At 44.7% G+C, this 14,231-nt stretch overlaps 1 protein-coding gene across 9 annotated transcripts in view; it reads right to left on the minus strand.

Moving 5' to 3' along the window:
- PKHD1 (PKHD1 ciliary IPT domain containing fibrocystin/polyductin) overlaps positions 1–14,231 on the minus strand; it is a 368,588-nt gene that overhangs the window by 255,821 nt on the left and 98,536 nt on the right. For all 9 annotated transcript variants that reach the window (XM_064476570.1, XM_031434550.2, XM_064476573.1 and 6 more), the window contains exon 36: positions 444–600. In XM_064476570.1, the coding sequence (XP_064332640.1) occupies positions 444–600 (157 nt within the window). The remainder of the gene's footprint in view (positions 1–443; positions 601–14,231) is intronic.

The raw sequence follows: 14,231 nt of genomic DNA on the forward strand, positions 1-14,231 counted from the left end.
CGGTTGTGCAATAAGGCAGCCTATTTATATGACTTTCCGTGGGACCAGGAAGTCAAAACCACAATGGGGTCAAAGCAGGAAGACACTGCTTTCTTGGCAGGGAATTTCAAAGGCAGCAACATTAACTGATTTCAGAGCCTTTTGCTCTATTGTGGGTGCTGCCAGGGACAAGCATGACTACAAAGGGCTTGGATAAAGAAGTATATTCTTGGAAAGCACTGTTCACCCTCTCGTATTTGAAAAATTAAAATAATCAAGCTCTGTGCTTGTCAGAGTCGAAAGAAAGGGCTTTCAGTTTGAACCCTCTGAGCACTTCCCCCTTTCACAGTGAAATCTCAGTTTGGTCCAAGAATAAATGACCCCTAAAGTTCCCCTTCCTCCTGCCCCTAAAATGATAGAATCACATATAATAACGCCACCCGCCCCCCTCAAACTCCGCCAACCTTTCACGTGCAGTAAGTTGAGGACGCTGGTGTTGGTGTCCAGCAGGAGCACCTGGCCCTTCTCCACCGTGACGTTGTCGCCCTCTTGTGGCCGTCTGCCGGCAAGCCAGCTGTGAGCCCTGGACCACCTCCCGCAGAAGTGTAAGGAAAAGTTGCCCTGGAAAACAGGTTTTGTTATTTTGCTTTCTTTTGTTGTAAAGCAGGAGGGTCTGGGTGATCAATCAAAACCAGAAGCTTCTCAAATGAAAATGAATTTAAAGACAATTTTAAATGTCTCAATGCGATTAATCATCCTCTCTTTCTCCTGCAACGAACTCAAACGGGGGAAAATACGGAAGGGGCACAGTCGTGCTTGCAGGGCCTCTGTGCCCGGCCTCTGGAATTCTCCCATGACAGGCTGGTAATGTTTTCTTACCTTTTTTCTTCCCGGCACAGGCAGGCCCCCTTCTCCCTAACAGATGGGTTTGATTCCATTTTTTATTTTTCCCGACATGTATTGAGTCTTGGACAAAACGTCATAAATAGCCCAGAATAGAAACAATTAAAATGTTGTGCTGGATGGGTGGCATTTTGCTTTACGTAATTGGTACCATTTTTCACTGGCTCTACCACCAAGTGTCCCTGTTTTACAGGAACATTCCTCTCTCCACGTGTCCAGCTCCATCCTCCCACACTGCCTCTTGATATTATTGTCGCCTTTTCCTCTGTGCATCCGTGCTGAAAAAGCTCGTGCACAGGGGGGAATGCCAAGTGACTTCAGATGACAGCCCAGAACCTTTGGGCGAGGGGCCGGGAGAAGGGCTAGAGGGAGCCCGGAGGAGGAGGCACCCCCTTGTCCCCCTGCAGTCTCCCTCTCAGAGTTTTTGGCTTCCTGTTAATTTATGGTTGCACCAAAGTCATGTGGTTTACAAACCAAGGATGTGAAAAATCACAGAAAGCAGTACCGGGCTCACACAGGAGGCTGAGAACAGGTCTAAATGTCTTGCGCAGCTATGGAACTGTAATTCTGATCAATGTAACGCAATCCGACTGGATCAGGCAATCACCTCAAGGTCACACGGACGATACATGCGTGTCTCTCCTCCCCACCCAGACGCCAGCCTAATGTGAAGCCCCAGTTCCTACAAAACAACTGCCTAGAAGGTCCTCTGGTGCCGCGTTAGAGGCAGATGGGAGAAGATCGTTCAGAAGGGAGGGGGCATGTTTACAACACCAGCAACTGTACCTCCGCAGAGAACAGTGCCCTAGAGTATTTCCGAGAGAAAATGGAGAAATGTGTTGCCTCTGGCCAGTGGATTTTCCAGTTCACTAGTCACACATTGTACACTGAACCCCATCATCCACAAAACTCGGGGATAAGGGAAAGAGGGATCTTTGCATTTTCTGCATCTACCAAGGAGGAATAAAAGGCAGTGACTCATCCCAATTTAAGAGACGGAAAGGCATCAGACACAGCGATAAGGAGTCCCAGCCCTGAAGGGGAAAAAAAAAAAAAAAAGAATCCGTGGAATCTGAGCAGCACTGTGAGTTGTGGGAACCGTGTCCACAGGAGAACCATCCGCAGATGCGAACAGTAGGAGAGAAGTTTATCTCTCCAGTGATTTCACACTGCAGCGGGGTGCAGGCAGGCAGAATTACAGAAAGGGCTCCTTATAAGGCTGGACAGTCTACGTTCTTATAATCCTTTACTTCACTCCTGTGGGATCCGCAAAGAGGAAAGCGGGGCAAACAGGAGGAACTGGAGTGGAACGAATTGGGGGGGAGATGGGAAAGCTCGAGCCGGACGAAGACGCGAGAGACCAGAGGAGGTGATGCAGATTATCTGTAACATCAGCCCCGAGTCCACAACGAAAGGACATTTGAGAAAGCTTGGATTTCAAAAAGCTTAGAGGTGGAAAGAACTCCAGAGAAATCCTATCCCTTTATTTTAAAGGTGACAGTGTTTCTCAGCCTAGAGCTGTTTCAGGGGCAGGTTCCCTCAGTGCCACCAGGATGGACCCACAATCTCAGGAGCTGGGACCAGGGATCTGCTCTTGGAATCATCTCCCGGATGGCACTCCTGCATCAAAGTCTGAGGACTAATTCAAGGCAAGGGCTAGAGGGGAGGGGAATATCTGCAAAAGGAAACAGGAAGTTCCCTTCACAACAGCCCCGTAAGCTTGGGGAGGGCGAGGGTATGTGGACGAGCCCTGAGCAGGAGTGAAGAACTCAGCAGCGTGACAAGAGCCCGGGGCTCAGATCCACAATCCAGATGCAAACTACAAAGAGACTGAGAACTACAAAGGCTCACGACTATCACAGTGGAAAGATCTGGAACAACTAGACATGAATGGGGCATAAGGAGGTCAGAGGAGGACCATTCCATGACGTCTTTCAGGAATGAACTTGAGAGCATTTCAAAATTCACAATTCGCACTGACACCTGTCATCCAGCTCCAAGAGAATGTTAAAGACTTAGTCTCTTGCTTGAGAACCGCTATGTGAATCATTAGCTGCCCTCCCCAGTTCTACCATCTTGGCCTGGCCGGTCAACCTTCGAAAACTGCTATACTTGACCCAACCCGGCAGGTGGGAAGGTCAAATATTGTTAACTCCTCTTTACAGTGGAGGAAACACAGACTCCAATTTAAATGTTGTGTCAAAGACCTGGAGGCAGAGACAGACCGGACTCAGCCAAGCAAGCTCCCATCTCAGGTCTTTGCCCTCACATGGCCTCTCTCAGAGTGTCCTTTGCCAAATATCTGCACAACTCCCTCCCTTACTTCACTCAGGTACCCGCTCAGACAGCACCTGCTTCCCTGTCTCCTTAAGGAAGCACCACGTCCAGTCACCCCCTCTCTTTAATACTTCTCCATGCTGGTACTGACCATACCATTCCTTCTGTTTTTATCATCCACTGAGGTTGGTCAGGGACTTTGTTTTGGTCACTGCTGTATCCCCAACCCCCTAAAAAGTGTCCGACACATAGTAAGTGCACAATAAAAATCGATGACATGATTTCTTAAGTGAATCATCCACCTGCTAGTCCCACATGCACTTATAGATGTTACACACACACACACACACACACACGAGCATACGTGCCTTCTTGATACAATAGGTGTGCACCTAAGGGATAAGACCTAAAATGCTTAAAAATGCTACACGCCCCTAGGTCTCCCAATCCATTGAGTTTGGCCCACAGTCCTTCACACTCCTTTCTGGGTCTTCAAATTCTCTCTAAACTTAAACCAAACGATGGCAAGCCTATCTAAACAAAAACCCGAGACTCAGATTCAATCTCCCTATGAAATCTTCCACTGATGTTTTTCTTTCACCTCAAGTCTCTTTATTCAATATGGTAGATTTCAAATGGTTATAAATGTTCAGCGTTAAGTTCCAAAACAATCTAAGCTTCCCTCCGCCCTCAGACTTTTCTTTACCGTAATAAACGTGTCTTGAAATACATAGAATTTTATTGACGATTCATGCTTATTACAAAACCATGACTGAATATTAAAAGTCCTAAAATATAAATGCATCCTCAGCCATCTAACAGCCACCTGGAAAAGTGAAAGGGCCACGTATCTCTGTGACAGCACGTCGCCAGTGAATCCACGATGACACACGTGTCGCCATGAGACTTTCAGCTCCGCCGCATTGCTGCAGTTGACACAATGGTGGTACCATGTTCCCTACACACAGGACTCCTGGGGTGGTGACCCCCCAGAACCGGGGGCGTGGCTCACTTGCCAACATCTGTGTCCTCCAGTTCCTCTCACTTTGATCCAGTCACTCAGAAGAGAATGCTGATGGAACTGATAAAAGACTTCTCGTCAATACATTTGAAGGCATCTCAGTTGACACCAATGTGACGTTTTGGGCGAAAGCCACGTTCCACCCCACCCCAGCCCACCTTCCAGGTCAATGCAGGTTTTGCTGCCACCAAATCTAAGCTCTTTCTGTGATAATTCCCAAGGTGTTCAGCCTTACGCTCTAGTTTTCTTCGACATAAACAAGTCACTCATTCCCATGCTGCAGATGAAGAAAACCACTTCCCTGTGGGCATACGGGGGTGGTTTGAACATAGAAATTTGAAAACTATCCAGAACACACCTTCATTTCTACCTCAGGAACTACAGCCCCAGATACACCAAAACGAAAACCAAAAAATGAAACAGAACACAAGCAAAAGCCCTGCTGCCTCGGCGAGAGGCTGACGCGATCTGTTTGCTCCTCACGGCTCATCAGCACTTTTCTGAACTTCAGGGAATGTGCGGTGTCTGCAGATCTCACATGTCACCTTCAATGTACTTGTGACACCACGCGAGTTATCTTGAAAGAAGTCACTGATCAGCAAGATGGAACACCAGGCGGCACCGAGACCTCTCTGTGAGCCTCTGTGTTAAGCAGGGGCGGTGGCGGAGGGAGGGTGTGGGGGTCTGTCTAGCCACAGCCCCTCCTGGAGGCCTTCTTCAGCAAACAAGCCCTGGAACTAGGGAAAGGCGGGCCCCGGTCACCGACAATCTCTCCACCCTTTGCACTGCTGTTTGCTCCAAAGAACTTGTCCTCACGGAAACATCGTATACTGTTTACAGTCAATCAGCCCCCAGTGGGATGTAAGCTTCCTGAGAGCTTCCTGGTTCCCCGCTCTGGACCTACAACAACGCCTGGCATGAAGTAGGCACCCCAAAAATATGTTTGAATGAATAGTCAACCCTTAGGCGCACTCATAATCACTAGGCCAAAATGTAAAACGCTGTCTTAACAACTAAAATAATTTGATATGAAGCAGTAACTTATTTCTTTCACACTGAAATGTCTTTAGTTTTTAATGAAACGAAATTTATTTATCTTTTCTTTTGTTAACATCCTCCATTCATTTCTGCACACGATTCCCTTCTTTCATTCTAACACAAACAGTATTGTGTGTTCTTCTCAATGTGTAGGGTTTTGTATTTTCATGTTAGTTCTCAACTAATTTAGAATTTATGTTGAAGGGAAGTTTTCCATTCTTCTTTATTTTTTACCTTTGCTTTTGGTTTTGTTTCCCAAATAGTTAACTATCTTCATACCATTTACTAAATAACATTTGCTCTCCCAACTAGTGGTCTTGGCTATTTTAATAACTATATTATAATATTGGGTTATATTTAGCTTGTTGGTCAATTAAAATCCCAAACCTTTCATGTACGAGCTAATGTAAAGGTATTTCTTTTAGATACACGTGACCTCATCCTTGTTCTTAAGGTGTTCGTGTTATTTTTTTTAAAAAGACAAATAGCCAGATCATTCAACTGTGTGTGATTAATTCAATAATTAAAGGCATCACCAAGGTGCTGTGGGAGTTCAGAGGGCTGGCTGTGCCTTTCAGGTGAAATCTAGTGCATTAATTACCCTTCCCTTTTTCAGTCTAGACATCTCAGACAAATTAACACAAGCTGAGATTATTCCAGCTGATTCTGAAACCCAAAAGATGTTCACTTATAGGAAAAGTCAACCATCTACAAATCCAGGATTACGAATAGAGCCCCAGACCTATAATCTAATAGCTCCTTAGGGAACAAAAAGGAAATTAAATTAGTTTGGCATAATTTGTTCTTACTGAGCTCATGCTGGCTCTAAGAGATCACTTTCTTTTCTCCGTGCTTGTAAACCCTTCGCGATGATGACATACCATGAGGAAGTCCCTCCTCGCTGCCAGGGTGTTGGGTCCTCAAAGAAACATCAGCTACGCCTCCTGCCAGGGGCTTGGGCCCAATTCAGATTTCCTCCCTCTTAGAAACCCGGGCAATTCACTAGCTCCCCTCTCTGTTCCATGCACACCCTACACCCCAAGATTTCTCTAAGAATAGTGACATTACTCAGTGCTTCATCCTTGTAAGTTATTTTAGCCCACTCAGGAACATACAGTCCGCAAACAGAACAATCTCGCTGGCCCTTTCTTCCTCGTCTCTTCCACTCGAATCTTCAAATCTCCTCAACAATGTCTCTTCTCAGTTACCAGCCGGAAGATCATTCCATGACCGAGCGCCTCCAACGTCCCAGGGCACACGTAAGACATTTGACTTCCAGCATCACTCATCTTCACCACCGAAAAAGCTACCTCTGTCCCTCCCTGCTTTCAATGTTAAAAATGTTAAACTTAAAAAAATTGTTCATCATGGAGAACACTCAGTAATCACAGGCTCCTTTCAGCCTTCTTGCCCGGAACCACGGTGCGGATGGATCTCTGGGTTCAACCAGTATCTACTGGGTATCCCCAACCCGAGAGGCACAGGGCGGGGCACAAAATAAAACAAATCTCTGACCTCAGGGAGCTTGTATCTTAGGGAGAGAAAGTTAAGTAAGTAAAACAAATAATGTGCTCTAGAGGGGAAAAAAAAGGCAGGAGGAAGTGGAGGCGAAGTGGCCGGGTGGGAGGAGCTCTTTCCCACGAGCGCGGTGAGCGGGCCCGTCCCTCGGGCAAAGGCTCGGAGCGCAGGCGGGTGGAGCGCGAGCCCGAGGCGCTCCGAGAACGTGCGCCGCCGGGAGCACAGACCGGCCTGCGGGTCTGAAGGCGGGAAGCCTGCACAGCTCTGTCGCCCTTCCTGCTGAAACCCGGGGACGGTCCTTCATTTTTCTACCATATAAAGACCCCGAGCTCTCCACATGTCACAGAGAAGAGAATCAAGTGAAGTAAGTCAGGAGAACATATCAGGGTCAGCAAACTACAGCCCAAATCTGGCCCATCCACTGTATTGATAAATCAAGGTTTATTAGAACATGGCTTTGACCGCTTATTTACCTTTTTTTATTTTTATATTGAATTTATTGAAGTGCAGTTTACTTGCAATGTTTCAGGTGTACCACAAAGTGATTCAGTTATACATATATATGCATTCTTTTTTTCAGATTCTTTTCCATTATCGGTTATTACAAGATATTGAACACAGTTCCCTGCACCATGCAGTAGGTCCCTGTAGTTTGTCTATTTTATACATAGTAGTGTGTATCTGTTAATCCCAAATTCCATATTTATCCATCCCTGCCCCTTTCCTCTTTGGTAACCATAAGTTTGTTTCCTATGTCCATGAGTCTGTTTCCATTTTGTAAATGAGTTCATTTGTATCATTTTTTTAGATTCCACATGTAAGTGGTATCATACAATATTTGTCTCTCTGTGTCTGGACTTACTTTACTTAGTATGATAAGCTCTAGGTCCAGCCATGTTGCTGCAAATGGCATTATCTCATTCTTTTTTAGGGCTGAGTCATATTCCACTGTATAACTATACCACAGCTTCTTTATCCAGTCTTTTGGATATTGATGGGCATTTAGGTTGCTTTCATGTCTTGGCTGTCATGTTACATATTGTTTATAGCTGCTTTCACTTTGTGGCAGAGACTATGTGGCCCACAAAAGCTAAAATATGTACCATCTGGCTCTTTTTAGAAAAAAAAAAATTTGCTTACTCCTGGTACCTTCTAATGTATACTATCAGTATAATAAGAAGAACTGATACTGTCCAAGTGCCTGTAATCTGCTCTGTATACTACATGTATATTCCATCAAGATTGAAATATGTTCAAAATAGAACCTCCTACGACTAAAAATAAATAAATAAATATAATATCAATACCTAAGAGACTGAGAACTGGCAAACAAAAGGGTATACACTGAAATGCTGGAAACTGGTCCAGTTCTCATTTTCCAGTAAGCAATAAACCAGGTCTCTGCAGGCTACATAAAGGCAACCAAAAGTCCGTGTGTGTGTGTGTCTGTGTGTGTGTGTGTGTCACACCTGGATGTGCACACATAGAGCCAAATCGGAAGACTGACAGCTACACGCTAGCCTTCTCCGCAGAGCTGACACACTGCCATTTAACCAGCGAGCGCGGAGCACGTGTTCCTGCTCCCAGTCACGAGTAAGAGACAAGGTTAACATTTTAAGTGATGGACTACAGCGTGTTATTTCCCCATGCCGTGGACCCGTGACTGCGCCGCCTTGGAAAACACTTAATTTCAGAGCTGGAATACATGGGAGCACGCTTTTCCTGCCCGGTACCTTTGACAGCTCCTCAGTTTCAAACACCAGGGGAACCTTTCTTTTTTTTTTTTTTTTTTTTTGCCTCCTTTTCTTTTTTTCCTCCCTTTCATACCTGAAGGGAAGCAAAATGCATACGGGGTGGCAGAGAGAAAAGGAGGAGTCGGTTTTACAATAGAACTATTCACTACCATCTGCTCCAATTACTCTTAATGCTGGGCAACCATCTTCATACAATAGCAATAATGATCTCCTCAAGGGCAAAAGAAAATTTTTTTTAACAGAAACAAACAAACGTTGATTGCATTTAGCTCCCAGGCTAAAGAAGTGTAGAGCTCTTGGTAGTGAACCATTAATTAGGAAAGTGGGCAGGTCTTCCATTAGCACAAACAAAACAAATCGGGTCTCCTGTGCGGTTCTTCTCCCGCCTCTTTGGGGGGATCGTGCCCACAGCTCTCGGAGGTCAAGGAGATAGCCAGGCACGTTCCTAGGACGGGGGTTATGCCACACCGATGCCCTATGCTTGGATCAGAACCAGACAAAGCCAAGACTTTCCCCCGTCTTCTTGTTGGCATCACTCATGCCCAGTTTCAAGAAACACTGAATATAGAAATAGGTCTTCTACCAAAAGGACAGATTCCCATCCTGGGGTAAGCTCCCCAGGAGCCACCCCAAACCTCAACCCCTCATTGGAAACTAGAACTAACAGCCCCCCTAAAGGAGCTTCAGGAATGGAGGTGATCCAGGAGGGGTCCCTTCTTTGGTACTCCAGGAGAGCCCAGGACTCAGTGAAATATGTAGGGTCCAGAAAGACCTGGAACAGATCCCTACGATGCCAGCAGAACCCTGACTTTCACAAAGGCTGTGTCTAGAGACCACCTCAAATCCCCAGTTCGAGCTTACTGCCGGTGTTAAGAACTCTGAGGTGCCCTCCCAGGACTCCTGCCCTCTGGGTACACGCCCTGGACACTCCCCTCCCCTTCAGTGGGAACAGAGCTGGTGAGTAAGATGGGATATCCTTCCATGATCAGGTTACATCACGTGGCAATGGTGAAGGAATGCTGCAGGTGTAATGAAACTCAGAAATCAGTTGACTTTGGGTTACTCAAAAGGGGGATAGACTTCTCTTATGCAGGTGAGCCCTTAAAAGAGATCCCCCCCGACCTTGAAGGAGCCAACTGTCGGGTTATGGAAAGGACCATCTGATTAGGTCCCAAGAGCAGCCTCCAGGAGTCAAAATGGTCCTTGACCAACACCCAGCGAGAAAAAGAGGCCCTCATCCCACAGCTGAAAGAAACTGACTTCTGCCAACAACGTGAACGGGACTGGAAGGAGACCTTGAGCTCCAGCTGAGGATGTGGCCAGGCTGACACCCTAACTGCAGCCTTGTGAGACACGGAGCAGGGACCCAGCGACCCTGCGCCCAGATGTCCGACCCGCAGACACTTCGAGATGATAGATGAGCATTGTCCTGAGTTGCTGAGATTGTGGTTATCCATTATGCAGCGAGTGTGCTGTGCGGTCATTTTCACCGAGAGTGTGTTTGCACTTGAGTTTTCCTCCTTTCCTCCTGACTGAAGTCACTACCCCAAAGGATGGTTAACAAGACCAAGATGGGATGGCCATGCCGGGCAGAAGGCCAGGGGGTTTTCTCACCGCATAAGTGACTCCCAACAGACAGGACAGACAATACAGATTTTTTTGTTGTTGTTAATTTATGATGTCAAGAAGTTTAGATTAAGACCTGAGAGAGAACTCATTTGCTCAGGGAGCGTATAAACAGCAAATGCTACAGGACTGCTACGCCCTCACAACCTTTCTCTATTTAGACTGAAGAAATGCAAAATCTTTCTGATCCTGAACGCAACCATGATGGGTGTCCTCTGGGAGATACTGAGGATTTTTACAAGCCCAGATTCCAACCTGACTTCTGAGCATGGTATTTGAATGTAATTGGTATTAATAACACTACTCTTCTGCTTGCATTGCTTCCTGAGGAGAGAGGAGAATGTGACTTTTTTTATTCCCTCACTTTAAAATTGAAAAAAAAAAAAAGAGGCAGTGTTTTGCAGGGGGAGACCAAGCTCAGAAACCAGAGAAATCCATCCTGTACCTGAACCTGGGATCTTCAGTGGCCTTGACTAAATAACTTTCCCCTCCTTCTTGACGCTTCAGGGTAGAGATTAATGTGCTTTTTAGGGGGGACAAAGGAAATGTTCATTGACGTTTTCAGATCTCCTGCTATCAAAGTAGCATCAAGTTTGACCATTCAGCATCCATGCCTGTACTGTCTGGTATTTAATGATGCACGAGATAATTTGTTTTAAAGCAAATACCACAAAATTATCAGTCCTGCTGGAGGAATGATAAATGAATGATGAGTTTCAGAGCCAGGATGAAGCCTTGAGGATCTAGAACTTGGGGAGCTTGTCCGTCCTCCATAGGGCGGAGGCCTCTCTTGTTTACACAGGTCACGTTGATTAAATCATCGCCATCATATTTGCGAGTCTTCCCTGGGCACTCACTGTGGCTTGCACACTGGGGGACCCTCCCCGGTACCCATGAATGCGAAACTGACTTTGCCAGCTCTTAGAGCCCGCTTTCAAGTGCATTGTTGCCTTTCCTCTCCACGCATCCACCACACACTATCCCTTTTCTGCCAAACCCTGCTTATTGGTTCCAGATGCAATGAATCATCCACGGACTTGAGCGACATTAGTGGTAAACACCAAGGTTAAAATGTAGAGATAATTGAATAATACCAACTACCAGTAACAGCCATCCAGGCAAAGGAGGAAATAGACCCGGAGATTTCAGATAGGGCAGTCTGATGGAAACCCTCCACTCTTAGGATCAAAAGCACATGCTATTTTGACATGATGGAAAAAAAAAATCTCTATTGTATTTTTCCAAATTTTCATATGCCAGTTATCAGCCTGAGTAGGTGTGGCGAGCAGGGGGTGACAAAATTTAAAGGTCCCCATAATTAAAAATGAAACATCCAAAAATCAGCTAAACTGTCATCTACTTAGTATCTCCAAGCAGTGTGCTTTTAAAATGTTTTTTAAATGTTTAACTTACTGCTTTGACTGCTGATAAATAAAATTAAGAAAATACGTGCATTTTTTTCCAGTAAACTCTCCTTCACAGAAAACCCCATAAAGCAAAAATTTCCCAAAGCCCTACCAAAAATTCTTGTGGCTCAATATATTTTCCAGATAGCAAAATGTACTTTAATCGTTCGCTTTAAAGTCACCTGGCATTCATTGTATACAGCGTACATAGTATAAAAACATGGTTATGTGTACAACATATAACACATAAGTTTATACAAACACTTGAAAACCTTTCCTTCTTGTGTCTTTAAAGGCAGAAAACTCAGAATCTTCAGTAAATACTGAACAATCCACAGGCAGAGTTATCACCCAAGAAGTTTGGGAGTTTAAAAGCCACAAAGACCCCCATGAAATGAGCCTTAAAGCAGCAGTACCCAACTCTCCAGGGACCCAAGGCTGGACTAATTCAATAAGCAATATTGGAGAGTGATCAGAGGCCACAAGATCTCTTGTAACACATGCGAGATGCCTTCTCCCAACTTCAGGGAGTTACCCCCTTGCTGGGAATCAGGGCCTCAACTTGTTGAGGATTAATTATTCATGTAACTCTGTTCTGCCTTAAGAAAACAGAAGCTGCTTCTTTCCCCCATTTTCCCAACGGGAAGAAACACAGCTCCCAGTAAGCCCCGTTGTTACTTCAGGGTTAATGAAAGCTTAGATATCTACTCTAATAGCTCGTTTCAAAAATGTGAAAGTAAGTGACTGCTACAAGATTGCTCGATGAATTGAGCCAGGTTAGAGTCAGGACAAAAGCCAAATCAAAGTGATTTGTATTTTTTCCACCAAAAGACATGGCCTTTATTTTTCAATCAGCAAAGTGTAAGCAGCTCTCCTAACATTTTCTTGATCGAGCCATCAGCATGCATTCTGGTAGCATAAGCCACGTGGATGGGTCCCACGGAAAAGCTGGCGAGCCGTGGTACAGCTTGCACCGCTCCCCATTTCCCACTTCCGGACAGCAAATCCAGATGACGCCTCCTTTGTCCGGGATCTACCCCCAAGGCGTTTTGTCGTTTTAGAAAATTGAGGAGAAAAAAAAAAATCACTTCACCCTTATCAATCACATGAAACAGAAAGAAATAACCTTTCCTTGTTCTTCCCTTCGCTTTTCCATTCTCCTCCACTAATCGGGGTGGGCAGGTAGCTTTTAATCTGCACGTCTTTGAAGTTTTTCATAGGGGCAGTCCAAAGCCAAGCTAAACCTTAATTTAAAACATTTTTTAAACCTTTTGAACATATTGAGAACACTTATAGACAAGGTAATGGACCTAACTGACATCTTGCCTAATTCCTCAAGCAACTAAGATGGTAAGACGGTATAAGATGGTACCCAAAGAATGTTTAGAGACTAGGAGGCAAAAGAAATAAAATTAAATTACTCTCTGCAGACTAAGCCAGAGATTTGGATTTTAAATATAGAAATGAGGCCAACATAAGCGATAAAAAAGAGGCGAGGCTTCTATGTTTGTCTAGAGGGGAAATCTGCCTAACATTGGATTTGGCAGTGATTTCTTCAGTATGACACCACAGTAGCAACAACAATGAAATAGATAAATTGGACTTCATCAAGTTAAAAACTCTGTGTATCAAAGGACATTATCCACAGAGTGAAGCAGCAACCTGTGTAATGGAAGAAAGTATTTGCGAATCGTTTTCCTGATAAAGGATGAATATCCAGAACATATAGAGAAATTCTGAGTTGTAACAACAACAACAACAACAAAAATCAAACAACCCTATTTAAAAAATGGTCAATGGACTTGAATAAACATTTCTCCAAAGAAGATAATATAAATGGCAGATAAGCAGATGAAAAGATGTTCACCACCACTAATCATTAGGAAAGTGCACATCAAAACCACAATGAGATGTCACTTTACAGCCAATAGGATGACTGTTAGTCAAAACAAAAACACAAACAAAATAACAACTATTGATGGGACTGTGGAGAATTGGAACCTTGTGCATTGCTGGTAGGAATGTAAAACGGGGCAAAACTTTGGCAATAATATGACAGCTCCTCATAGCGTTAAACACAGGAGGACTGTGTAATTCTGACCATGCCACTTCCGGGTTTGCACCCAAAAGAGCTGTAAGCAGAATATTTGTATATCCATTTTCATAACAGCCTTACTGACAATAGCCAAAAGGTGGAAGGAGCCCCAACGGTCATCAGAGATGAAAGGACAAACAAAATGGGGTCCATACATACAATGGAATATTATTCAGTCTTAAAAAGGAAGGAAACTGACTCACCCTACATCATGGATGAGCCCTAAAGACATTACGCTAAGAGAAGTAAGCCAGCTACACGAGGATAAATACTGTGTGAGTCCACGTAGACAAGAGACCTATGTTGTCAAATTCAGAGACAGAAAGGAGAAAGGTGGTTGCCCAGGTCTGGGGCCGGGGAGATGGGGAGTAAGAGTTTAATGGTCACGGAGTTTCAGTTTGGGAAGATAAAAATGCTGCGGAGATAGATGGGGTGATGGCAGCCCAACAATGTGAATGTATTTAATGCCACTGATCTCTACAATTAAATACAGTTAAAACAGAAAATTCTATGTTACACATGTTTTACTACAGTTTAAAAACTGGGGGGGGGGGGGGCGGGATATGTTTCTTTGTTTTTAATTAAATCACCAACCTTCTTGGGCTCCCTAGTTC

The sequence above is a fragment of the Camelus dromedarius genome, chromosome 19 (assembly GCF_036321535.1).
Source record: "Camelus dromedarius isolate mCamDro1 chromosome 19, mCamDro1.pat, whole genome shotgun sequence".
Lineage (NCBI taxonomy): Eukaryota > Metazoa > Chordata > Mammalia > Artiodactyla > Camelidae > Camelus > Camelus dromedarius.